The sequence below is a fragment of the Eucyclogobius newberryi genome, unplaced genomic scaffold (assembly GCF_026437365.1).
Source record: "Eucyclogobius newberryi isolate DKJ021-1_F unplaced genomic scaffold, fEucNew1.0.hap1 SCAF_8, whole genome shotgun sequence".
NCBI classification, from domain to species: Eukaryota; Metazoa; Chordata; class Actinopteri; order Gobiiformes; family Gobiidae; genus Eucyclogobius; species Eucyclogobius newberryi.
Genome location: NW_027316500.1, coordinates 27,756,890 through 27,782,390, shown reverse-complemented (window position 1 = coordinate 27,782,390; position 25,501 = coordinate 27,756,890). Strand labels below are relative to the sequence as shown.

The 25,501-nt window shown below is 47.0% G+C and overlaps 1 protein-coding gene across 1 annotated transcript in view; it reads left to right on the top strand.

The window, feature by feature from the left end:
* Positions 1-25,501, top strand: part of ttc7a (tetratricopeptide repeat domain 7A) — a 119,431-nt gene that overhangs the window by 92,749 nt on the left and 1,181 nt on the right. Inside the window, exon 20 of the mRNA XM_072437599.1 lies at positions 965-1,167. Within this exon, the coding sequence (XP_072293700.1) occupies positions 965-1,167 (203 nt within the window). The remainder of the gene's footprint in view (positions 1-964; positions 1,168-25,501) is intronic.

Sequence of the window (25,501 nt, the reverse complement as noted above, 5' to 3'; positions counted from 1 at the left end):
GCCCCAAATTCCCCTTCACAACATTCAAGAATGTGACACGAGAAACCGAAAGCACTTGATTGACAGCTGCCCTCACCACGCTGCCCTGGCCCTGCGATATCTGCGCTCTGATTGGTTGGTTTGGCGCTGGCGGGCGTGTCTCCGTGTGAACGTTTGAGCAGAGTTTAAGCAGCAGCAGCAGCAGCGATGGGAGGAGCCGAGGCACAGGCCAGCTGCTGTGCACGAGATGGCCTTATTTAGTCACGAGCGTCGGGACGTCCCATGCTCTGCTCCTCACTCCTGTGTCCATCTCCGGTGCCATGGTTACCAGAGTGCAGCCGCTCGTCATCTGCGCTGAGAACCTTTCATTCAAGTATTCAGAATGTTTTTGAACGTGCGCTTCTTTCCTGCGCTGCTTAGTTTGTCAGTTCTTCCTCCTCTGTGACTCGCTGCCTGGTCGTTGCAGCTCATGTCCAGAAAGGAAGCAGCTGATGTCCAAACAGGAAGCAGGTGAACTGTGGGAACGTGGGGTGTGATGTGGTCCTGGAGGATAACCTCTACCTGCTGCTCAGACTTCTTACTGGGAGCACAAAGCTTTTGGAAGAGAGCTTTACAGTGTTCTGAGGCCTGCGCTTGTTAAGTCCAGAGATGGATGTGTGTTGAGGGAACTAAAATGGGACTAAAAGAACAACAAAAATCAGCAAAAAGTAGTTCCACGCAGCTATATTAGATCACGATCAACCTCTCTGATGCATCTTAGGTTTTCCTTCATCATTATCTTACTCGAGAGTTGTATTTAATTTGAGGTTTGAGTGCTCAGAAAATCCGTTTTCCCCTACCCCCTGTCTCCGCCCACAGCCAAGTACCGTACTTTTAGACTCCGGGTCATACATGTGGGGCTCAATCGTATAAAATGTGTGTCTCGTGTCGATGATGAGGCGGAACACGTGCTTTTCTTGTTACTGACGATCTCGTTTTGCCGTAGGTGAGTTGTTCATGGCGGACGGTCGCCTGAAGGAGGCGCACTTCTGTGTCACCGAGGCCAGCACCTTGTTCCCGAACTCCCACTGGGCGCTGCTGCAGAGGGGCCGCCTGGCGGAGCTCCGCGGGCAGACCGAGGAGGCCAAGAGTCTGTACGAGGAAGCGCTGGCCATCCACCCGACGGCCGAGAGGATCCTGGTGCACCTGGTGAGGCTTCTCGAACTGCGGGGCGGGTGCGGCGGGCAGGTGTGGCGGGACGGGTGCAGCGGGACGGGTGCAGCGGGACAGGTGCGGCGGGCCGGGTACTGCGGGCCGGGTACTGCGGGCCGGGTGCAGGGTGATTAAAGACCCTGGGTATTCAAACCACGGGGGCCAAATGTGGTGTTTTTGCCCGTAGGCTTCATTAGACTGGACAGTGTGGCGTGAAATGGAGGAATCGAAGGCTGAGGCCGGTGGCATATGTGCTGCTGCTTTAACCACTCTACCACCAGGCAGCACAATAAGTGTCCTTTCTGCTGCACAGTGTTGACCACAGCTCTGTGACCCTCTGCTTGGCCTGTTTCAATACACAACACCCCATTGTAGAGTCAAAATGATGACAAAAATGTTACGGGTCCCACGTGCGGCGACCACGTTAACAAAAAGAATAATTGATCTGTAATACAGACAAAAGATAAGAGGAACGAAACACACGTGCACTTGTGTCTTTTCCCAGATTATTTCTTATTTCAATAAACAATATAATTTACATTCAGTGCATTTCAATGTTCTTTAAACAAAAATCAAAATAAAGTCAATGCTCCTCAATGTGCATCTTTCACCTTTTTCAAAACTGTTACATTAAATTATATACATTTTGCCTTAGTGCAAAAATCAGGAATAAACTAAAAGTGCTTCAAGCTTGCTAATGTGGACAATGCAGCTTTAAATGTGCATTAAGGTGCTTACAATATAATCAATCACACTTAACATTTCTTATTACATTTTCTATTCTACATAAACAACACATATTGGGTCCTTTAAACTCTACTAAAGTCATGTTAGGAGGATGACCAAATTAACTGGTATAATATACAGCATTCATAAATCAAAAGTAAAGGCTAGTGTGTAAACAACACTATCAACGGAGCTGACGACGAACTCTCGCGGGTACCGCCCGAAATCTCGCGAGATCTCGGCGCAACGTGATTTGGTCTTAAACTGAGCCAAAGTCACATAAATACTCACAGTATCATGTTCTAACTGCTACAGCAGTGATACAAAGCATAAAGCTACAATATATGGCGATTTCGACCACTTACTGACCTGTAATACAGACGAAAGATAAGAGGAACGAAACACACGTGCACTTGTGTCTTTTCCCAGATTATTTCTGGAGGCAACAGGAAGTTGGTCCGTCATAGTTAACCGGAGGGAGCGCGACCACAGTGCCAAAGGTTCCGCTTGTCTCATTCTCCTCTTTCTCACCAATGCAAACACAGGACTAAGATAAGATATTCCTTTATTGTCCCACATCCCACATATCCCAAATGTAAAATATCAATATTCCTAATTATTCAAATGTATTTGCACAAAATAAAGTGTCAATAAACAATTGTCTCAAAAACAATATACAATGTGTTCACACATATTTGGGTGTACCACACGCTCCCCAACAACAACAAAAAGTGGCTCCTGACACTTGACTTAAACCAAAACCCATAAAGTAATAAAGTCTCTTTTCAACCAGTCTCTGGAATGTCTTTCTTTCAGAGTTCCTAATCTTCTCAAGTAGTCTCTCTCTTGAGATATCTGTTCAGTTTAATAGCAAGGAATAGCATATGAAACAGGTAAGTAAGGGTTAGGGGTAAGGGGGGAGGGAGGAAGAGGTTGGGGGTAAAGGGGAGGGTAATACAGAAAAGGATACGGTGAAGGCTGGACGTTGATCGTGTTCACCGTGGGGCGAGTCTGGTAGGCTGGCAGGCCCAAGGAGGGATAGGTGAAGAACGTTTGGGGTCGCCTCTGTCTGGTGGATTGTCTCAGACGGGGTGGTGACTCTTGCTGGATGACAGGCTCTGGCTCAGGGCTGTGTGCCGGCTCGGGATTGGGATGTGCTGCCGGGCCAGGAATGGGCACAGACACGTCCACTTCATTGTGAAGCTGTGGTAGGTCGGAGTCTTGTCCACCTTCTGTAACAGTATCTCTTCCTGGTTCAGGTTGCCTGTAAAATCTCTGCTGATCGGGTTTGATGTGGGCGAGGTCCGCTTTGGGACTCACTGCAAACTTGATTCACTGGACGTTGGTCCTGATGAAGACATCTGGGCACACGAAACCAATAGAGAGGCTCATCTTCTTCTGAGTCGCTTGCCTCTGGGCTGTGAGACTGTTCTGGTGTCTTAGGTCTTTCTGTCGACTTTTTGTTTCTCTTGTTTGGCTTGGTAGCTTGACTTTGAACAATGTCAACAGGCAAGTCGTTTACTTGTGACAGCAGGTTCCTGTGCAGAGTACGGATGGGACGGCCTCCTGTCTCTGGACTAACTTTGTAGACTGGATTGTCGACCACTTGCTCTCTCACGATATAGATTGTTTGTTCCCAGTAGGGTCTGAGTTTGCCAGGACCACCTCTTTCATTTAGGTTCCGCACAAGTACTCTGTCTCTGGTTTGTAGTGTTACTCCTTTGCACCTTTTGTCATAGTTTGCTTTACCTTTGGAGCTTGATTGTTGGCTGTTAGCATTTGCTATGTGATATGCTTCTGTCATTTTCTGTCTCCATTTCTCAGCATATCCTTGTGGTGTTTCAGCATCGTTTCCTGTCATGAGACCAAAGAGAAGGTCCACTGGGAGGCGAGGATGTCTGCTATACAACAGGTAGTACGGGGAAAAAACAGTGGCCTCATGCTTGGTGCAGTTGTAAGCATGGATGACATGGGGAAGGTGTTCTTTCCAGTTTTGTTTCTCTTTTTCTCCCAATGTACGTAGCATTTGCAACAGGGTGCGATTCAGTCTTTCAGCCGGATTGCCTTGAGGGTGATAGGGAGAAGTTATTGAGTAACCTACACCTGCAAGTTCTCTGAGTGACCTGAACAGTTCGTTCTCAAATTCGCGACCCTGGTCGTGATGAAGCTTGGAAGGGTACCCAAACTTTGGAATAAAGTCATTGAAAAGACGGTCCGCTGCTGTCTTTGCTGCCTTATTTTTGGTGGAATATGCTTGTGCGAACCTGGTTAAATGGTCCACTACTACAAGAATGTAGTTTTGAATCCACCGTTGCAAGTCTCGAGGTGCAGGAAGTCGATGCAAACAAGATCAAGTGGCGAGCTGGATGTTATACTGCCCATTGGTGCTCTCTCGTGTGTAGACATAGATATAGACACTTCCTTGTGACATACTCTTCGATCTCTCTCTTCATGAAAGGCCAATAGAATCGCTCACGGGCCAGGTTCAGGACTTTCTCAACACCGACATGGCCCATGTTGTTGTGGAGGTGTGTGAGAGCGATCTGTCTATAAACAGCAGGCAGAACCAGTTGCTTACGTTCAGTGGTCCTCCTGTAGAGAAGGTCATTCTCGACGTGTAGCCGACTCCACTCTCTTAACAGTCTTTTGGTATTTGTGTCAACTTTGTCGTCTTCTGTTGGTGACATGTTTTTCTCTTTAATCTCAATAACTTTCCCAATGGCTGAATCTGCTCTTTGTTCTTTTACAAGTCCGTCATGACTGATTGACTGCAGAGGTTCTTTGAGGATCTGGCTTGGTGTGGCGAGGTTGAGAGCTGCAACCCATGCTACATCATCTGGCTTGGCTCTTCTGCTCCCTTCCCATACTGCGCCTACAGCTTCCTCTGACAGTTTCTCTGAGCACTCTTCCATGAAGTTGTTAATGTCCAGTGGGCGACGGGACAACACATCTGCGTCGATGTTGATTTTTCCTGGACGGTATTTTACGTCGAAGTGGAAATCTGCCAGTTGTCCCACCCAACGATGTCCGACTGCATTGAGCTTAGCTGTGCTAAGGACATACGTCAACGGATTGTTGTCCGTAAAAATGGTGAAATGTGGGGCGTAATAGAGGTAGTCCTTAAACTTGTCGCAAACTGCCCACTTGAGAGCTAGGAACTCCAGTTTTCCGCTGTGCAAGTGGTAGTTTTGTTCGGCAGGTGTTAACGTGCGTGATCCATACCCGATAACTTTCAACTTGTTGTCCTGGTTTTGGTATAGGACAGCTCCAAGGCCCTTTTGAGATGCATCTGTGTGTAGTATGAAGGGGCAGTTGAAGTCAGGGTACGCTAACACTGGTGGTTGAGTGAGCATGTCAATCAAGCGCTCGAGAATCTCTTGATGTTCCTTGTTCCACTGCACCGGAGATCGAGAAGATTGTTGGGCATATTTTGCTCTGCCTCTGGTTGGTTTAGATGGTGGTGTGTCAGCCTTGACTTGGAGCAAGTCGTACAGCGGTTTGGCTATGCGCGAGAAGTCCTGCACATACGTCCGATAGTAGCTTAGGAATCCCAAAAGTTGTCTGACTTCTCCGACGGTCTGCGGTCTCTTGTGCTTGAGCGCTTGCACAGCCTCAATGTCTTTGGGGTCCACCTTCACTCCATCTGCAGACACCAAACGGCCGACATACCGAACCTCTTTGCGGAACAACTCGCACTTCTCGGGCTTCAGCTTTACTCCATGACGTTGTAAGGCTTGGAGGACTTTTTGCAGCACTTGGACATGTTCATCAAATGACTTGGAGAAGCAAAGCACGTCGTCAAGGTAAGGAATGCAACACTCGTCACGGAGCGTGTCAAGCATCTCTTCCATGCTCCTTTGAAAAGCTGCTGGCGCATTTGACAGCCCGAAGGGCATCCTCACCCATTCATAGAGGCCCCACGGAGTGGTAAATGCTGTCAGGTACCTTGAGCCTTCTGCGATGAAACCTTGGTGGTAGGCTTTACCCTGGTCCAAGATCGAAAACCAGCTGTAACCGCCGAGGGAGTCTGTTAGATCCTGGATCCGGGGAAGCGGGTGTCTGTCTGGTACAGTTTTGTTGTTTAGAAGGCGATAGTCAATGCACGAGCGTAAAGATCCATCTTTCTTCCTCACACAAATGACAGGGGCTGCATAGGGCGACTTTGATTTTACAATCCAACCCTTTACAATCAATTCTTGTATATACTCCTTTACTTCCCTGTAAAGAGGCTTTGGGATGGAGGCATAGGCCCTCTGGACTGGTGTATCATCTTTAAGTCGGATCTCCATTTGCAGAGAAGGAATACAGCCTATGTCTGAACTGTCACGGGAGAACACTGCACATTCTTCCTTCAACAACTTTTCAACTGACTTTTGCTGGTCTGGACTTAGATGACTAAGGTCTACTTGGGGCAACCAGGACTCAGCTGATGAATCACGAAGGGTGTTTGCTTTATCAAACTCGAGTGATGCGACTGTGGTCTGTGCGGACTGAGTTTGCTCTGGCAAGTCTGTCTCAATAATCTTAGCGATCTGCTGGATAGTACCAAGGGCTGTTCTCTTTGGCAGGATTATCTCGTGTTTTGAGTGGTTTGAAATGGGGATCTTGACAAAAGGTCTTTGAGAGTTGTTAATCTCCAGGACTCCTTCTCCCACACTCAGATGTCTTAAAGCAATGTTCTCTTCAGGTTCATACAGCACAAGTGGATCAGAAATGTCAAAGTTCTGTGGCACCCTGCACCATATTTGAACTGCTTTACCAGCTGGAAACCCTCACATTGTTTTTGCCGATTCTCACTGTGGCTGGATCACACTGGTCTTTGTGGCTCCTGAATGAAGTTAACCATAGCCACTACCTGTTCTTCATCCATTTCAGATGCTCTGCGTAGGAGACTGTACATTAAAGCACTGGCTTCTTCATCTGACTCTTGAAGTTGGAGGACGGTTCCAAGAACATTAGCTCCCACTAGAGGTTGAGGGAGTGACAGCTTACTGACTAGGAATGGGGCTTGTACAGTGAGGTTGGGGTCTTCGTGACCAGCTAGAGTCACTGTGAGCTCAACCCACCCGTTGTAAGGTACTGCTTGGCCATTAACTGCGTACACCTCTAGCTCGTCATTTAGCAGCTCTTGGAGTGACCTCACTTGGTAATTTGGGATGTATCTTTTGACCCACTGTCTGTCAACCATACTCACTTGTGAGCCTGAGTCAAATAATACGGTCACAGGATAACCACCCATCAGACATTTGAGTAAACTCTTCTTACCGACTAGGGGTACCCTGCGGCCTGTCAATGTAGAACTTCGGCAATAGGAGACGCTTTGTTTTCTTTTGTCTCTCTTTAACTGTTCTCTTGTCAGCTTACTGTGATGTCTAGCGTGCTGCGCTGAGGGTTCTGCAGGAGTGGACTTTACTGAGTGGGACTGTGGCTGTGTGCCGGCCTCTGGCTATCCCTGGACAGAGACCGATTCCACTTTCCCTGAACCTTGGTCCGCTTTAGGCATCCCACGGCCCTGTGTCCTGACTCACTACACACAAAGCAATGACTGCAATCCTGCATGTTCTGTTCAGTGCACTTTGGACAGAGAAAGATTTTCTTTGGAGGAGGTGTAGGGTGGTTTGCGGGAGGTTGGAAAAGTCGGGTTGGTGGTGGTTGCGGGGGAGAGTAGTAGGGTTGTGCTTCTTTCTGTTTCATTAGACTGGCCACCATGTTAGTTAAAGTCTGTACTTGGGCAGCAAGTTGACTCATTGTTTGAAGTTTGTTGCTCTTTAGCTACCTTGTCATTAGTTTCGACCACAGCACTTCGAGCGTGTGCCTTCTGGTGGGCTACTTGGCTTAATCTTCGCTGGTGTTCATTTTCATCGCTAATTATCTTTGTGACCTCACTAAGAAGCTCTTCATCAGTGACATTGTTGTTTGAGGTGAGAGGTCTTAGTCTCTGTCGCAGGTCTGTATATTTGACTCCCAGGCCTTGATATATTGTGTGAAGGAACACTTCCTGGACAGTTCTTGGGTTATAGGAAATGTCTGTGTTGGCCTGTTTTGACTGAAAGATCAGCTTTTGTTTGAGTCCAATCATCCGATACAAAAACTGCTGAGGGGATTCTTGTTCAGCTTGCCTAGCACACATCAGCTCCTGGAACATCTCAGTTGTTGCTTTTTCTCCAAGATGAGATCTTAGGAAACCCTGAAGTTCCTGGAGAGACAGATCATCTTTGAGCATGAGCATATCCCTGAAGGTGCCGGGTTTGACAATTCTTAGGACACCTCTGACAATTTCAGCTTCTGCGAATCCCTCTTTGACTCCTTCATTGATCTGTTTTGTGAGGCTGTTGTAACTTATTTCAGCGCTGTTGTCTCCAATCTGTCCTCCAAACACTTTGAATTCTCTGCGAGGCAAGTAGGAGAGGTCTTTGAGGGTGACGGGCCTCTCTGGACTGACTTGTGATCTTAGATGTAGTTGTGAGTTACTGGACTGGCTGGGTGTTACTGGGTGGGTAACAGTTTTACATAGTCTCAATCTCTCACCCAGTGTCTCATAAGCTTTCCTCAACCCCTCTATTGACTGTGTTTGAGTGTTTGCATTTACATCTGGTTGGATAACTGGTTGACGATCAGGTGTTGCTGGTTATGGCACCATGTTAGACGGATGTGGGCTGGGCATATTGTTTAGTGCTTCACTTCTGTCAGCAGGCTGAGCAACAAGGCCACTTGTCTGGATAATTTGGTTTATAAGATCATCCAGCATTAACAGCTGACTCATGCCCTCATCTTCTAGTTGCAGCAGTGCAGTTGATTGTAGATAGGAGGTGATATAGTCCATGTAGCTGTACTTATCATCCTGATCAAACTGTACTGTGTCCTCATTTTCTTGTTCTATGCTCTTGGCCAACTCGAAGAGCTCTGGGCTGGAGAGTGTGAACAAGCGCCCCCTGATACTCCAGATCAATTCCTTCCTTGGTGATGACATTGTGTCGTTGTGTATTTTTGTTGGTGTAGTAGCTCTGTAGTGACTTGTTTATGCTGCTCTTCCCTCACAGCAGTGCGGTTCCACGTTGAAGCAAAGATCCCTTTTACCTCGATCTTCCTCCTGGACACCCACCGGCTGGCTTGGCTGGAGTAGCGGTCTGGTCACTGTTGTGTCGTGGTTCTTATATCTCTGGATCTGCCCTCGACATTTGAAGAGGAGAGATCCCGGACGAGCCCCCACAGTTTGTTACGGGTCCCGGGTGCGGCGACCACGTTAACAAAAAGAATAATTGATCTGTAATACATACTAGAAAAAGCTTCAGTTGTAGTCATCTGGACTCAGTTTGAAAAAAATAGACGTTTCGACTCTCATCCAAGAATCATTGTCAATAAAAGAATTTAGATCGAGAACTCCGATATTAATACTGTTCTGTGGTAAGACCCGCCCATTGGGAGGAGCCTTCCTGAAGTAGAAAGAGTTGTTTGTTTCAACAGAAACTCCCCCCTTGTATCTACCGAGCTAGCCTATTCAGAATTTTAATGGCCTATTAGAATCCTCTTTGTCTTTGTGAGACCCTGGCTCAACCACCCTGAGTACCTGATTAGCATCTAAATGTCCTGGTCCTGGTCCTCTACCTTTCCAGGGGTTCAGTATTCCATTATAGATATCAGGAAGATAGAATCTGAGCCCTCCATTTCTGTTTAAAGAAGGTCTTTCTTTTTTAACAAAAATAGCTTCCTTGACTCCTCTTTCAAACCATCTTTTCTCCCTGCTTAAAACCTTCACCTCACCGTCTTCAAACGAGTGATTAGAGGCTTCAAGATGGAGATGCACGGCGCTCTGTGGTCCTGAACTTGTATTTCTTCTGTGCTGATAAAGCCTCTTGTGTAGAGGCTGTTTAGTCTCACTATGTAACGTTCTTCACAGCTTTCTTCACTGCATTGGATCGAATAAACTACATTGCTCTGTTTTTGAGTCGGCAACTTGTCCTTAGGATGAACCAGTTTTTGTCTTAAAGTGTTTCCTGGTTTAAAATAAACAGGGACTTCGTGTTGTCTAAAAATTCTCTGCAGTTTTTCCGACAGGCCAGACACATAAGGGATAGAAACACCCTTCCTTCTCTGTTCAGTTTCCCTTTTGTCCTGCTTCTTGGTTCTCTTCACTCTGTTGAGGGCCCAAGCGGGGTAACCACAGGCTGAGAGGGCACTTCGGACATGTTTATCCTCTTTCTTCTTGCCCTCTGAGCTGGTGGGCACACCTTGAGCTCTGTGTTGTAAGGTTCTGATCACACCCTGATCACAGAGTGCCGTGCATCTCCATCTTGAAGCCTCTAATCACTCGTTTGAAGACGGTGAGGTGAAGGTTTTAAGCAGGGAGAAAAGATGGTTTGAAAGAGGAGTCAAGGAAGCTATTTTTGTTAAAAAAGAAAGACCTTCTTTAAACAGAAATGGAGGGCTAAGATTCAGTCTTCCTGATATCTATAATGGAATACTGAACCCCTGGAAAGGTAGAAGACCAGGATAGGACATTTAGATGCTAATCAGGTACTCAGGGTGGTTGAGCCAGGGTCTCACAAAGACAAAGAGGTTTCTAATAGCCCATTAAGATTCTGAATAGGCTAGCTCGGTAGATACAAGGGGGGAGTTTCTGTTGAAACAAACAACTCTTTCTACTTCAGGAAGGCTCCTCCCAATGGGCGGGTCTTACCACAGAACAGTATTAATATCGGAGTTCTCCATCTAAATTCTTTTATTGACAATGACTCTTGGATGAGAGTCGAAACGTCTATTTTTTCAAACTGAGTTCAGATGACTACAACTGAAGCTTTTTCTACTATGGAACACGCCTGGACGAATGAGGGATTACACCGACAGATCTGTAATACAGACAAAAGATAAGAGGAACGAAACACACGTGCACTTGTGTCTTTTCCCAGATTATTTCTTATTTCAATAAACAAATATAATTTACATTCAGTGCATTTCAATGTTCTTTAAACAAAAATCAAAATAAAGTCAATGCTCCTCAATGTGCATCTTTCACCTTTTTCAAAACTGTTACATTAAATTATATACATTTTGCCTTAGTGCAAAAATCAGGAATAAACTAAAAGTGCTTCAAGCTTGCTAATGTGGACAATGCAGCTTTAAATGTGCATTAAGGTGCTTACAATATAATCAATCACACTTAACATTTCTTATTACATTTTCTATTCTACATAAACAACACATATTGGGTCCTTTAAACTCTACTAAAGTCATGTTAGGAGGATGACCAAATTAACTGGTATAATATACAGCATTCATAAATCAAAAGTAAAGGCTAGTGTGTAAACAACACTATCAACGGAGCTGACGACGAACTCTCGCGGGTACCGCCCGAAATCTCGCGAGATCTCGGCGCAACGTGATTTGGTCTTAAACTGAGCCAAAGTCACATAAATACTCACAGTATCATGTTCTAACTGCTACAGCAGTGATACAAAGCATAAAGCTACAATATATGGCGATTTCGACCACTTACTGACCTGTAATACAGACGAAAGATAAGAGGAACGAAACACACGTGCACTTGTGTCTTTTCCCAGATTATTTCTGGAGGCAACAGGAAGTTGGTCCGTCATAGTTAACCGGAGGGAGCGCGACCACAGTGCCAAAGGTTCCGTAGTGTCTAAAAAAGGCGTTTTAATTAAATAAGTGTGTTACTATTTTTTTTTTTAAACTTTTTTTTAATAAGAGCTGTTCTATTAAGAGTGTTTTTTTTAAGTTATTCACTTTATTATTCACATATGTACTTACTTTGTGTTGCAACTCTGGAATTTCCCCATTGTAGGACAAATAAAGGCTTATCTTATCTTAATTATCCTTGTGGCATTGAAGTGGGCATTACCACCATCTTATTCTGCTTTATCTCACTTTAAATCTGGTTTTATTCCCAGTTCAATCCTCCATCCATCCATCCATCTTCTGCCGCTTTGTCCGGGGCCGGGTCGCGGGGGCAGCAGTCTGAGCAGGGACTCCCAGACTTCGTACTCCCCAGACACTTCCTCTAACTCCTCCGGGGGGATCCCGAGGCGTTCCCAGGCCAGCCGAGAGACATAGTCTCTCCAGCGTGTCCTGGGTCTTCCCCGGGGCCTCTTCCCGGTGGGACATGCCTGAAACACCTCCCGAGGGAGGCGCCCAGGAGGCATCCGAAACAGATGCCCGAGCCACCTCAGCTGGCTCCTCTCGACGTGGAGGAGCAGCGGCTCTACTCCGAGCTCCCCCCGTGCTCCTCACCTTATCTCTAAGGGAGCGCCCAGCCACCCGGCGGAGGAAACTCATTTCGACCGCTTGTATCCGCGATCTTGTTCTTTCGGTCACTACCCAAAGCTCATGACCATAGGTGAGGGTAGGAACGTAGACCGACCGGTAAATAGAGAGCTTTGCCTTTCGGCTCAGCTCCCTCTTTACCACAACGGTCCGATGCAGCGACTGCATCACTGCAGCCGCTGCACCGATCCGCCTGTCGATCTCACGCTCCATCCTTCCCTCACTCGTGAACAAGACCCCGAGATACTTGAACTCCTCCACTTGGGGCAAGGACACCCCACCCACCTGGAGAGGGCAAGCCACCGACCACCGGTCGAGAACCATGGCCTCGGATTTGGAGGTGCTGATTCTCATCCCAGCCGCTTCACACTCGGCTGCAAACCGTCCCAGTGCATGTTGCAGGTCCGGGTTTGATGGAGCCATCAGGACAACATCGTCTGCAAACAGCAGAGATGAGATCCTGTGGTCCCCAAACCGGACACCCTCCGACCCCTGACTGCGCCTAGAAATTCTGTCCATAAAAATTATGAACAGAACCGGTGACAAAGGGCAGCCCTGGCGGAGTCCAACATGCACTGGGAACAGGTCTGACTTACTGCCGGCAATGCGAACACAGCTCCTGCTCCGGTCATACAGGGACCGGACAGCCCTGAGCAAAGGGCCCCGGACCCCGTACTCCTTGGAGCACCCCCCAAAGGACACCCCGAGGGACACGGTCGAAAGCCTTCTCCAGATCCACAAAGCACATGTGGACTGGTTGGGCAAACTCCCATGAGCCCTCGAGCACCCGATGGAGGGTATAGAGCTGGTCCAGTGTTCCACGACCGGGACGAAAACCACTCTGCTCCTCCTGAATCCGAGGTTCGACTATCGGTCGGATTCTCCTCTCCAGTACCTTGGAATAGACCTTACCCGGGAGGCTGAGGAGTGTGATCCCTCTGTAGTTGGAACACACCCTCCGGTCCCCCTTCTTGAACAGAGGGACCACCACCCCGGTCTGCCAGTCCAGAGGCACGGTCCCCGACCGCCACGCGATGTTGCAGAGACGTGTCAACCAAGACAGTCCTACAACATCCAGATACTTTAGGTACTCAGGGCGGATCTCATCCACCCCCGGAGCCCTGCCACCGAGGAGTTTGCGAACAACCTCAGTGACTTCAGCTTGGGTGATGGATGAGCCAGCCACCGAGTCCCCGGTCTCCACTTCCTCTTCGGAAGACGTGACTGAGGGATTAAGGAGATCCTCAAAGTATTCCTTCCACCGTCCGACGACATCCCCAGTTGAGGTCAGCAGGCCTCCACCCGCACCGTAAACGGTGTTGGTGAAACACTGCTTCCCCCTCCTGAGGTGCCGGACGGTTTGCCAGAATTTCTTTGGTGCCGACCGATAGTCCTCCTCCATGGCCTCCCCGAACTCCTCCCAGGCCCGGGTTTTTGCCTCTGCGACAGCACGAGCCGTGGCTCGCTTGGCCTGCCGATACCCGTCGATGACCTCCGGAGACCTACAAGCCAGAGTGGCCTGATAGGCCTCCTTCTTCAGTCTGACGGCATCCCTTACTTCCGGTGTCCACCACCGGGTTCGGGGGTTGCCGCCACGACAGGCACCGGAGACCTTGCGACCACAACTCCGAGCAGCCGCATCAACAATGGAGGCGGAGAACATGGTCCACTCGGACTCAATGTCCCCAACCTCCCCCGGGACATGGGAGAAGCTCTCCCGGAGGTGCGAGTTGAATACCCTACTGACAGAGGGCTCCACTAGACGTTCCCAACAGACCCTCACAATGCGCTTGGGTCTGCCAAGTCTGTCCGGCTTCCTCCTCCGCCAGCGGATCCAACTCACCACCAGGTGGTGATCGGTTGACAACTCTGCCCCTCTCTTCACCCGAGTGTCCAAGACACGCGGCCGGAGGTCTGATGACACGACAACAAAGTCGATCATTGACCTCCGGCCTAGGGTGTCCTGGTGCCATGTGCACTGATGGACACCCTTGTGCTTGAACATGGTGTTCGTTATGGACAATCCGTGGCTAGCACAGAAGTCCAATAACTGAACACCGCTCGGGTTCAGATCGGGGAAGCCGTTCTTCCCGATCACCCCTCTCCAGGTGTCACTGTCATTGCCCACGTGGGCGTTGAAGTCCCCCAGTAGAACAACGGAGTCCCCGGTCGGTGCACTGTCCAGTACCCCTCCCAAGGACTCCAAGAAGGCCGGGTACTCTGCACTGCTGTTCGGCCCGTAGGCCGCCACAACAGTGAGAGACCTGTCCCCCACCCGAAGGCGGAGGGACGCGACCCTCTCGTTCACCGGGGTAAACTCCAACACGTGGCGGCTGAGCTGAGGGGCTATCAGCAAGCCCACACCAGCCCGCCGCCTCTCCCCGCGGGCAACACCAGAGAAGTGGAGCGTCCAGCCCCTCTCGAGGAGATGGGTTCCAGAGCCCAAACTGTGCGTGGAGGTGAGGCCGACTATATCTAGTCGGTATCGCTCAACCTCCCGCACAAGGCCTCTGCCGTCGACTGCCGCCCAGATCTCTCTGCACCGGCCCCTTATGGATCCTCCTGCGGGTGGTGGGCCCACGGGAGGGCGGCCCCACGTCGCTCTTTCGGGCTGTGCCCGGCCGGGCCCCGTGGGGTAAGACCCGGCCACCAGGCGCTCGCCATGGAGCACCCATCCCAGGCCTGGCTCCAGGATGGGGCCCCGGTGACGCCGATCCGGGCGACGTAAACGGCCTTGTTCGTGTCGTCGTCATAAGAGGCTTCTGAACCGGTCTTTGTCTGACCCGTCACCTAGGACCTGTTTGCCTTGGGAGACCCTACCAGGGGCATGAAGCCCCCGACAACATAGCTCCCGGGATCATTCGGGCACTCAAACCCCTCCACCACGTTAAGGTGTCGTTCAAGGAGAGGAATCCTAGAATATCTAAATATGAGTTAGTCTAGATTTATTCCTGGGTCTCTCTCTGTTCAATATAATCAAATAACTTTACTGATTGTAAGTTTAGACACGAGCCGTTTCCTGTTTGAGCCGTTTGAGATGCTTGAAAATTGATATCAATGTGTTTTTTCGTTGCCGTTTCTAGCAGTGAAAAGTTAAACATCGCAGCCATAAACCACTCACATCTCGACACACTTAACTTCATTTATCGGTCTGTAAGTGTAATGGAGACACGCTGTCATCACGCTCGGCCTCACTAACTCCTCTGAAGCACTTTACTTCTGCTCATTAAGTCGACATTGACGTTCACGGAGCAGAAATGCGTTTAAAATCACTTGTGTAACATTATTAGATTATTTTACTCTGCAATTAATGCCGCGGCAGTCGGTGCACAAAACGAGCACTACTTTCAACATACTTTTTATTATTTTTTTAAACATTCCATCGCGGAGAAACAGCTATTATTATGATTATTAGCATTAGCATTAGCATTGTTAGCAAACTTCTTTTACACGCTGCAGATAATGAGTTCATGTGATGATATAACCTTCTGAACATCACATTTTTGTTGGTTAAATGCCGGTAAATGCCCAAAAATGCAGAATAGAGAAAGGAAAAAAACATATATAAGTCGCACTTACAGTTATTCAGATAACTATAGCATAAAGAACATGCTAACAAGTTTACCAAAGCATCAGTTTTACCCCAAATCACTAAATCCATTGAATTCTTCTTCCTCTGTGTCACTTCTAAACAACTCCACAAACTCCAGAGGTAGAGCAAGTGCAGATTCTTCTTCTGCGTCGCTTAGAGTCTAGAGCACCCTCTTGTGGTTGTCAGTGTGAAAATAACGAATATTATCACATATAAGTCGCTCTGGAGTATAAGTCGCCAAACTATGAAAAAAGGTGCGACTTATAGTCCGGAAAATACAGTACATTGAAATATGACAGTAGCTTTGGCAACAAAGGCTTGTCGAGGTATTTTAAAGCGCGTTCTCCAAATGATTCTGCTAAATCTGGCACAGTGAGCTGGACATTGTGATGATATTGTGAGATTAGATATTGCTACATCCCGAAAGATTAACATCTCCTTTGTCCACACCAAATGCCTATAGATTTTGCATAAAGAATATGTGGTATTACCGTATTTCCCGGACTATTAAGTCGCACCTGAGTATAAGTCGCACCAGCCCAAAAATGCATAATAGAGAAGAAAAAAACATATATAAATTGCACTGGAGAATGAAATGCGGTTGCAAGTGTGAAAATAACAAATAATATCACATATAAGTCGCTTCGGAGTATAATATAAGTATAAATATAAGTATAAGTCGCACCCCGGCCAAAACTATGAAAAAATACGGTAGTCAATTATCTACGGCACGTTTATTGCCGGTCGACAGGCACAGCATGTTCAGAGTCTGTCTCATGAATTATCTGTTGGAATATTTAGAAGAATCGCACATTGACCTGATCACTTTTCGACTTCAGACCTGGCAACCTCGGCCCACATAAGGGTAACGCTCCTCCAGCTCTCGTGCTTTTTATGTGTTTTTCGCGGGCCGTCCCACCGGGGTAGACGGAGCATCTCTTCCATATTTGGCCTGTGGGAGAGCCGGTCCCGGGGGCGAGGCGGTCGAAGCGGAGCCAGCTGGCGGGGCTCCGATCGTGGGTCTGTTACGGGGCAGATGTGTCTGAGGCTCTGGAGCTCGTGCGGGACGGAAGCCGGAAGCGTCCGTCACGATGTTCTCACAGCCTCACATTTGTCTTCACTGGATTTTATTGACTTTAATAGGAAACTAAAGCTCCCTGTTTCTTGTCACGGTTCACTGCGATTGGTCGAATCTGCTCGTCACTCACTCGGAGCGCGATGCAGCGTGACCAATGGAAGGACTGGCCGGGGAAACGTGTCTACTTCCTGTACCGAGTATCTGAAACTAAAAGGACTGGCTCCAATTCAGAAGTTTAAATAAATGCGGAAAGGTTTGGAAATGTTGTAATTAGATGATAAATGATCGTCTGAATATTTATTTATTTTTGGATTTTTTATTTTATTTTGATTTTGTTGTATTTCATTTATTTCATTTTATTTTTATTTCATTTATTTCATTTATTTCATTTATTTCAATTGTGTGTTGATGAATATGTTGATGTTATGAATGAACTCCTTTGAAAAATAGATCATAATCTCAGTGGGACAAAGGTTGAATTGAAAAAATATATACATCTTTTTAACGTTATATTGCCTGTAAGTTTAATGATAAAAGTCACTTAGCTGCTCATGTTTTCCTTTTATTTACTTTAAAATATGGTGTTCAGAAGTTTAAACTGGATTTCTACCTAAAAATACAACTGCAAAGCCCACTTTTCTTGAATATATTTCCCATTCACACCCAGTACACACAGCATTCTGTTCTTTGTGACCATAAAAGTCTGTGCTCTGTTAAGTGTGCCTAAAGGTGACGGCGAGTTTCCCGACCTCACATCTTCTCCCATAATGCACCTCTTCTCCGCAGCGATCACGTCTCCATCGCTCAATCCTCCTCATTTATTTTTACCCACAGCTCCACAGCTCCAGTGGCCTATTTCCCCGCGCTGCCTCCGGGCCTTTCTTGATTATTCTCGAGCCGTTCCTCTGAAAAGATTCTTTCTATGAATTTCTATGGTGCCCGATAAATGTGCCGTTTCGTACGGTTTCTCAGAAGAGGCTCCGTTCCTGTGTCCACATATTGATGCACCTTTAGAAAAGCGCTCGAGATGGACGCTTGCTGAAATAGCCACGTTATACCGTATTTTCCGGACTATAAGTCGCACCTTTTTTCATAGTTTTGGAAAGCGACTTATATGTGATATTATTTGTTATTTTCACATTTGCAACTGCATTTCATACTCCAGTGCGATTTAAATATGTTTTTTCTTCTCTATTATTCATTTTTTGGATGGTGCGACCTATACTCTGGTGCGACTTATAGTCCAGAAAATACGGTAAATCCCCTCCAGTGTTCGCAGCATTCTAAAGCTCGGCGCAGTTCCACACGTTGGCTCTGATGTCGGAAAACCCACGTGCAGCGCTGTTTTCTGTAGTACTTCACGTCGTAATCTGCCCCAAATGAACCAGAAATGCCAACGACGACGACGTAACAGCATTTTTATGGCTAAATCTAACATTTGGCTGCACAGATTGTAAAAAATGTAGCGGAAAAAGTTCCACAGTTTCGCCGAGCGCCACAAATCCCGCTTTAAGTCATGTAGAAATGGAGGTGGACGTTAGATATTGACAGTTATCGCAGTTATGTCCTATTAAAATGAATGGGATTGAACGTTTGTGTCAATAACGGTCTGGAAGTTCTCCTCAACCTGCATTTAAATGACATTATCTAACTTACTTTGCGTCCTTGTGTCTCTCAGTATCTGCATCGAGTGTATGTGTGGAAATGGAAATGCAATATACTGAGTCAGTGGAGACGGGACGCTATAAAATACATAAACTTCTTTTACTACATAATACACTGTTGTTTGGTGTGAATTTCATGAATGGAGGACATGGAAAAGGTGTTAGGATGTTTTTAGTCAGTCCAATGCTGTTTGTCGTAGCAGTATTTGTAGTATTAGCGGCAGTAGTGCAAGTATTTGTAGTAGTTTTGATTTGTGGTGTTAAAAACCAACAGAAATTGCTCTCAACATTAACTTCCTGTGCGATGTACAAACATAAAAGAGTAATGTCTCGCTCCGTCGTCTAAACCACATGATTTTACTGTCAGAGGATTGCCTGGCGACCAAGTACGGGTTATAGTGGTGGTGGTAGTGGTGGTGGTGGTGGTAGTGGTAGTAGTAGTAGTAGTGGTAGTAGTAGTGGTAGTAGTAGTAGTAGTTGGAGAGCGGCTTGAGGAGCGTAGTACGTAGAGAAAAGGACCTGCTCTTCGAAACACCCGCTTTTCCCTGAGCAGCTGCAGATCTTTTCTCCGGAGTGAATATGTCTAAGTCCTCGGAGGCGTTTGAAGTTGAAAGAGGCCGATCTGAGTCGAGGAAACGGTCGCTCAGAGCCACTCTCTCTCCGTCTCTCTCTGTCTCTCTCTCTCTCTCTCTCTCATTCTCATTCTCTCTCATTCAGTTTCCTCTGTTCCACCCTTGTCTTTTTGCTCTATATTCTCTCTCTCCGTCTCTCTCTCTCCATCTCCGTCTCCCTCTCTCCATCTCTCTCTCTCTCATTCAGTTTCCTCTGTTCCACTCTTTTCCCTTGTCCTTTTGCTCTATATTTCCTCCTCTCTATCTCTTCTCTCTCCCTGTCTTTCTATCACTCTCTGTCCTCTCTCAATCCCTTTCCCCCTCCATATTTTTTCTTTCTTTCCCTCTTAATCTTCTCTCTCTGCTCCCCCTCTCTCCCTCTCTCTCCCTCTCTCTCCCCTGTTCATATAAAGCTATAGATGTATTCTCCTGGACCAGCCCCATGTCTTCTGTGGAACATCACAAACGCCTCTCTCTCTCTCTCAAGGACAGAAACTTGTGCTCATTGAATTAATTGCGTCCCAATTATCACCCTCCCCCCGTCACCCTCCTCCCCCTGTCACCCCCCCGTCATCCCCCGTCACCCCCCCACCCCCCGTCACCCTCCCCCCTGCTCCGGGACGATTTGGGGGCACTGGCTGTCAGCTGATTAGATCAGGCCAAATACATTATTTATAACAGTGTGCTGCTTCTGTCGGCTTTATGGGGTCGCCTAGCAACCGGAGAAATATTACAGTCAGTCCAGGCAGAGAGAGAGAGAGAGTGAGAGGGAACGAGGGAGGGAGTGTGAGAGGAAATAGAAAGGAGGAAGGAAAGGAGAGAGGAAGCGGTAGAGGAAGGGAGGAATTTAAAGAGAGAAGGAAGGAAGGAGAAGACAGAGAGAGGGTGAAAGGAGTCCAGGCATTAAGAGAGGGAAAAGGAGTGGGAGCTGAGGAAGGAAGGGAGAGATAAACAAGGGTGGAAAAGAGTGATGGAGGTAGAGAAAGCACATAAGAGAGGAGAGAGAAAAATGTAAGAATGCCAAAAGGCGAGAGAGAGAAAGAAGAGGAGAGAGCGAGAGGAGGGAGAGGAAATATAAGGGAGGTGAAGAGTGTTTGAGCTGTGAGAGGGGGAGAGAAGAGAGGGAGTGAGAAATGAAAAGAGAGAAATGAGAGAGAAAAGGAGAGAGGGAGATAAAGGTCGAGAGGAAATAGAAAAATGGAGGGAGAGGGAAAGACTGCTTAAGAGAGAAGGAACTGAAGAGGAGAGAGAATGGGAAGAGAGCGAGGGAACGAGACGCGGGGAACGGAGAATGAGAGGAATGTACAAATGAGAGGGGGATAAAGAGAGAGAGATGGGAGGAAAAAAGGGTGAGGAGAAGGACATAAATGGAACGAAAAGTGGGAGAGAACGATGAAATGAGATAAAGAGGCAGAGGAAGTGGAGAGAGATGGAAGAAGAGAAAAGGAAGAGAGAGGGGGAGGATGTAGAGCAGAGAGAGGGCAGAGGACAGAATACTTCCCATGTTTGTCGCTTTGCGGTCACTTTTAGGTTCACCACAGGAATTTCGAGTACAATCATGGTCAAGTACACAAACGGTGCCAGCGCCAAGCCTTAATAAATGTCAAATTCAGTGTATTTTCCATCACAATTCACTTCTTGCCTGTTAAAAAAGTAGCTGTGCCCAATATTTATCCATGTAGTTGGTTTATATGTAAAGATATATCACAAAACAAGCTTCTTGGGGTCAAAATGAGACTGCCGTGTGCCATCCGCATCAAATTATAGAGCGTTTCATCCACCCAGAACGAGGACGTGAGTCGTTAGCATGTTGCTGTTGTTAGCTTAGGTGATTATTTCTGATGCTTGACGAGCTGTAGGAGCGTGAGAAATACATTTGGGCGTCTACAAAACGTTTAAAATGAGCTAGTTCTGTTTTACACTTAATTTAAGACAGTAAATCAGGTGCAATGCCAAAGTTAAGTCATTAAAATGTGCTTTAATGTCACTCAAATAGGCTGAAACCTTTGCTTTTTGCCCTTTTCATTTCTGTGTCAATGTTCTGGAGCTCGATGGTGATCCATAAGACCAAACGCCCCGCTCACAGACCTTTAACTCCGGGTCAACAGACGCATCGAACACTCAAAGCTCGAATGCGGACGAGCAGTGAGTAAACCAGAGTGATTAGATTAAGAGTTCAGGTGTAGGTCCCGGGTCAGCGGCGGGTCATTGGGTCGCAGATGTCTGTATGGGCTCGATACAGCACACATACCAACCAGAACATTGTTATATCCTGCAGTCTGTCACTTAATCCCAAATACACCGGCTTGTAACCTAAATATGATGTAGGACATGAACATTTGTGACTTGTTCCTGTGAAATACTGTTACGAAAAGGCGAGGCCGGCTGCATGATCTGAGTCACATTTAAAACATTAAAAAAAAACAATTTCAAGCTGATCTCAAGCTTTTATTTCCTCGTCTATAGCACGTTCTTCTGAGTTTCCAGCTTCACAACCTGACGTTCAGTGGGAATGTAAACAGCAGGGCGGCGCGCGGTGTATTTCCAGAAAGGCACAATTTGGATTAGATTTGTGACGTCAGATACAGTGCTCGGCTTTTACGACGTTAAACTACAGCGACTGTGCCTCAAAAGGACTATTGAACGATTCGATCAGCGCGTTTCCTTCACCACCGAGCCACAGCGTGCGGTTAAGAGGGTTTGAGTGCTATGGTTTCTTCATTCAACCCAACGACTGTATTGACCTTATTAAACCCCGCCCACTTAGTCCTCTTTTTGCCACGGATCAGCACTTATGTTGTCATGGCGCTGCCGGTTGAGCAGGAACGCCATTCTTTTAAACGGAGAACGAGGGAAACGTCTCTAAAGTAGATTGATTTGTGTAAAATGTTCAATGTTCATGTGACCAACAAGTCAACACCGATTCCCTGGAAAACGGCTTTTTTAGTCTTATTTTTCTGGATGTCGACCGCTCTGTGTTAAATAATACAACCAGAAGAGGTATTTATTACGTGGAACCGCTTCTGGATTTAGCTGAATACAACTGGATGTTCGGAAGTCAAACCGTTTGGATCCAGCCAGTTATTCCACATTTGGAAATCCGAGTGCGCATTTCATGGCAACCACAGAACCAATCAGGAGCGAGGTTACTGCTGAAGGTACTCATGCCTCCCATTGATGAGCGATGAGACCATTTGGGGACATGCAAAATTGTCCTATCTCTGCACTTTTCTGTTTAACGTCACCGTCTTTTCATGTTTTGTGCAATACTTGAACCTCAAACACGACATTTACAGCTGCGTTTGAGCTCGTTTCTGATGGATTGTGATGTTGTCTCAGTATCGTCTTTAGGCTTACGTCAAACAAAGTGTTATTATTGTCCACTGGTCATGATTCTAGCACAAGAGCTGTAGCTGGGTCCCTGCAGTATGGGTCAAATGCAAAGGACTACATTCATTAAAGCGACTTAAACATGCGTAAGACGCTCCGGATGGCGCTGCCCGGTGAACTACATTTATAGTGTAAGAGTGTAAGACACGTAAGAGTAAATATTCTCGGTCTAGCAAATGAAAATAATATAACGAGGTAAATCCCAGGTGCCGTCCCAAAAGTTGAGTCCAATAAAGACGGCTTCCCACACACGGCTTCGTTTCATCTGTTCGCTTTTGAGAAATGGCACGCAAAAAGCCCGAGTCGGTTCGTTTGCCAAGCGAAGGCGATCGTCTGAGGTGAAGCTGGGGACAGATGGCGCCGTTAAATTAAACTCATGTTATCAAACACTTCCAACAAATGCGCTTAAATTCTCCGTAACACCGAGGCCGCCGTCGCCGAGTCTCTGTGGAAAAGGGAAGGCAAAACATCCATACTCTTGTTTGAGGGAAGCTGGCACATTCGCCCCACAGCAAGAAGGTCTCTGGTTCAAATCCCAGGGTCATCGAGGCCTTTCAGAGTCCTGACTAAAATGAATATGATTTTAATGTTAAGGTTTTCAAAGGCAGTGCACACTTTTAATGAGTTTTAATTTGAAGTCAAGTGCTATTTAAAGGCACTAAACCTAAAAAAAACTAAACTGAAGTTCATGTTAACGGTTTTCTGCTGTCCAAACCTATTCCTCAACTCCCTAACTCATTCCTGTCATGTTACTGTTTCACTGTGATGAGTTTATTGTCACTTTTGAGAGCCCAGAGCGGTGTTTGATGTCACGGTAAAGCTACCACAGCTAGCATGCTAACAGGGCACTTCCTGGTCCTCGGACATTAAAACCTTTTATAATGATCAAATAAGAACTCATTTTGGATGCTGGACGTGCTTTGCAATACATCTATACTCGGGCTAAACAAAATTTGATCAACTACATAGACAAAAATCATGTACAGCCACTGGGGAGGTAACGATATTGGCGACATCGCGGAAACAAAATTGCCACGATATTGTCGTTGTCACCGCTCGGTATTAAACGGCATGAGTTTGCGTCAAAAATAGTATTTCTGACAGGATAATATGGCTGTTGTGCTTCTTATCGTAAGCAAAACCTCGCAATAATATTATACCGTGAGATTTGCATATGATTACATCCCCAACAGCCACTTTAACACACTCAATGAACCAGTTTATTCCTTAGTCATAAGTCTGAACTCCAAAGAGCTTTTACTGCAACAAAAACGACTGCAGTCCACAAACGATCAGATCTTGAATCGTGCCTTGCCCTGCGCTCACACTTATTCTATAGTGTCTGGTTTAGTGTCTAAAGATGCTATAATTGTGGAGAAATGTCTCGAGACGGCACCAGGAGGGGCCCCGGTGCCTCTTCCTTAGACCCCCTTCTGTCCTCGCCCCGTCCCATACGTCCCGACAGATTCTAGCTCGTGCCCGAGAGGCTTCACTTCCTCTGCAGAAATAGAAGGGATGGATGAGAAGTGGAGGGGGAGCGCCCGGTGTTGTGGTGGGTTGCATCAGACGACACAGTGGATTTCAGCCCAATTACTGCAGCGTTAGTGAGCAGCGAGTGTGCGTGACCCGGAGCAGGGGAGGAGCGGGGGAGGGCGATGGAGGGGCGATGGAGGAGCGAGGGAGGGGCGGGGGAGGGCGAGGGAGGGGCGGGGGAGGGCGATGAGGGAGAGGGAGGGGCGGGGGAGGGCGAGGGAGGGGCGGGGGAGGGCGATGAGGGAGAGGGAGGGAGACAAACTCAAGAGGGGCTGACTGAATCCAACAACACTACACATTGTATTGTTTTGTATACGGCTCTTTCTTTAAGTGTTTACACATAACTAATAATGTCAAAGTTGGTGTAGTGTAAATTAGAATATTGAGTATATTTAATCTGCTCTGAGAGGAACCATCAACCCCTCTGCTCTGAGAGGAACCATCAACCCCTCTGCTCTGAGAGGAACCATCAACCCCTCTGCTCTGAGAGGAACCATCAAGCCACAAAGAACCTGCTGGTGCGAGCATTTGTACACAAGTTTCAACTGTGCAAATGTTATGTCATTTTCAAAAGTTAACACGTTTAAATGATTCAGATCAGGCTTTTAGATAGAGACCCGTCTTCCCGTATTGTGGACGGGGTATTTTAAAATGTGGACGGGCATTTTCGAGTGCAGGGACGGCCATTTTATTAATAAATCTTAGATAAAAAGGAAATATTATTATTAAATCAGGCCGGGAAGCGTTTGACAATAGTCCGACATTACAGTTTACTGTTTACAAGTGAAAATGTGCATGCTGCGCGCTCATTGGTCGACGGAATTTGTGTGCTTGGCTCTGATTGGCTGCCAAGCTGGTCCGGAGAATGCCGAAGAAGCGACTCGTTTTTTCGCCCAGTCGGCCCCCGTACCAGTGTTTTCAAATCTAAAAGCCTGATTCAGACTAATAAGTGGTGTGACCTGATTGGTTTCTTATCCAGAGCTTGTATGGTTCTTATATAACTCATTGGACGAGGCTGGACAGAAGTGGGAGTGGCCTGTGACCAGGAGCTGCAGCAGGAACTTAAGTGTTAAAAGATCATAGAGTTCAGCGTGAAACTGCAGATCGTCCTTGATCAGTCTGAATGTGTTTGGAAACTCTGTAAAACATGTTTAATACGACTTTCACATTTGAGTTGTGACTCGAGTATAAGCCCCAGGTATTTGATCTCACCAGAATATTGACACCTGCTCAATATTCTGTCTTATAACAAAAACAGACAATTTTAAAACAAAATGTCATGGGGAAAAAAGGGTAATAGAGCTCGGGAGGGGCGATGGGGGATGAGGAGGTCAGACAGGTAGGGGGGGGCAAGGTGGTGAAGAGCTTTGAAGGTGAGGAGGAGTATTTTAAAGTTTATGCGCTGCTTGATGGGGAGCCAATGGAGAGAGCGGAGAACGGGAGTGATGTGTTCACG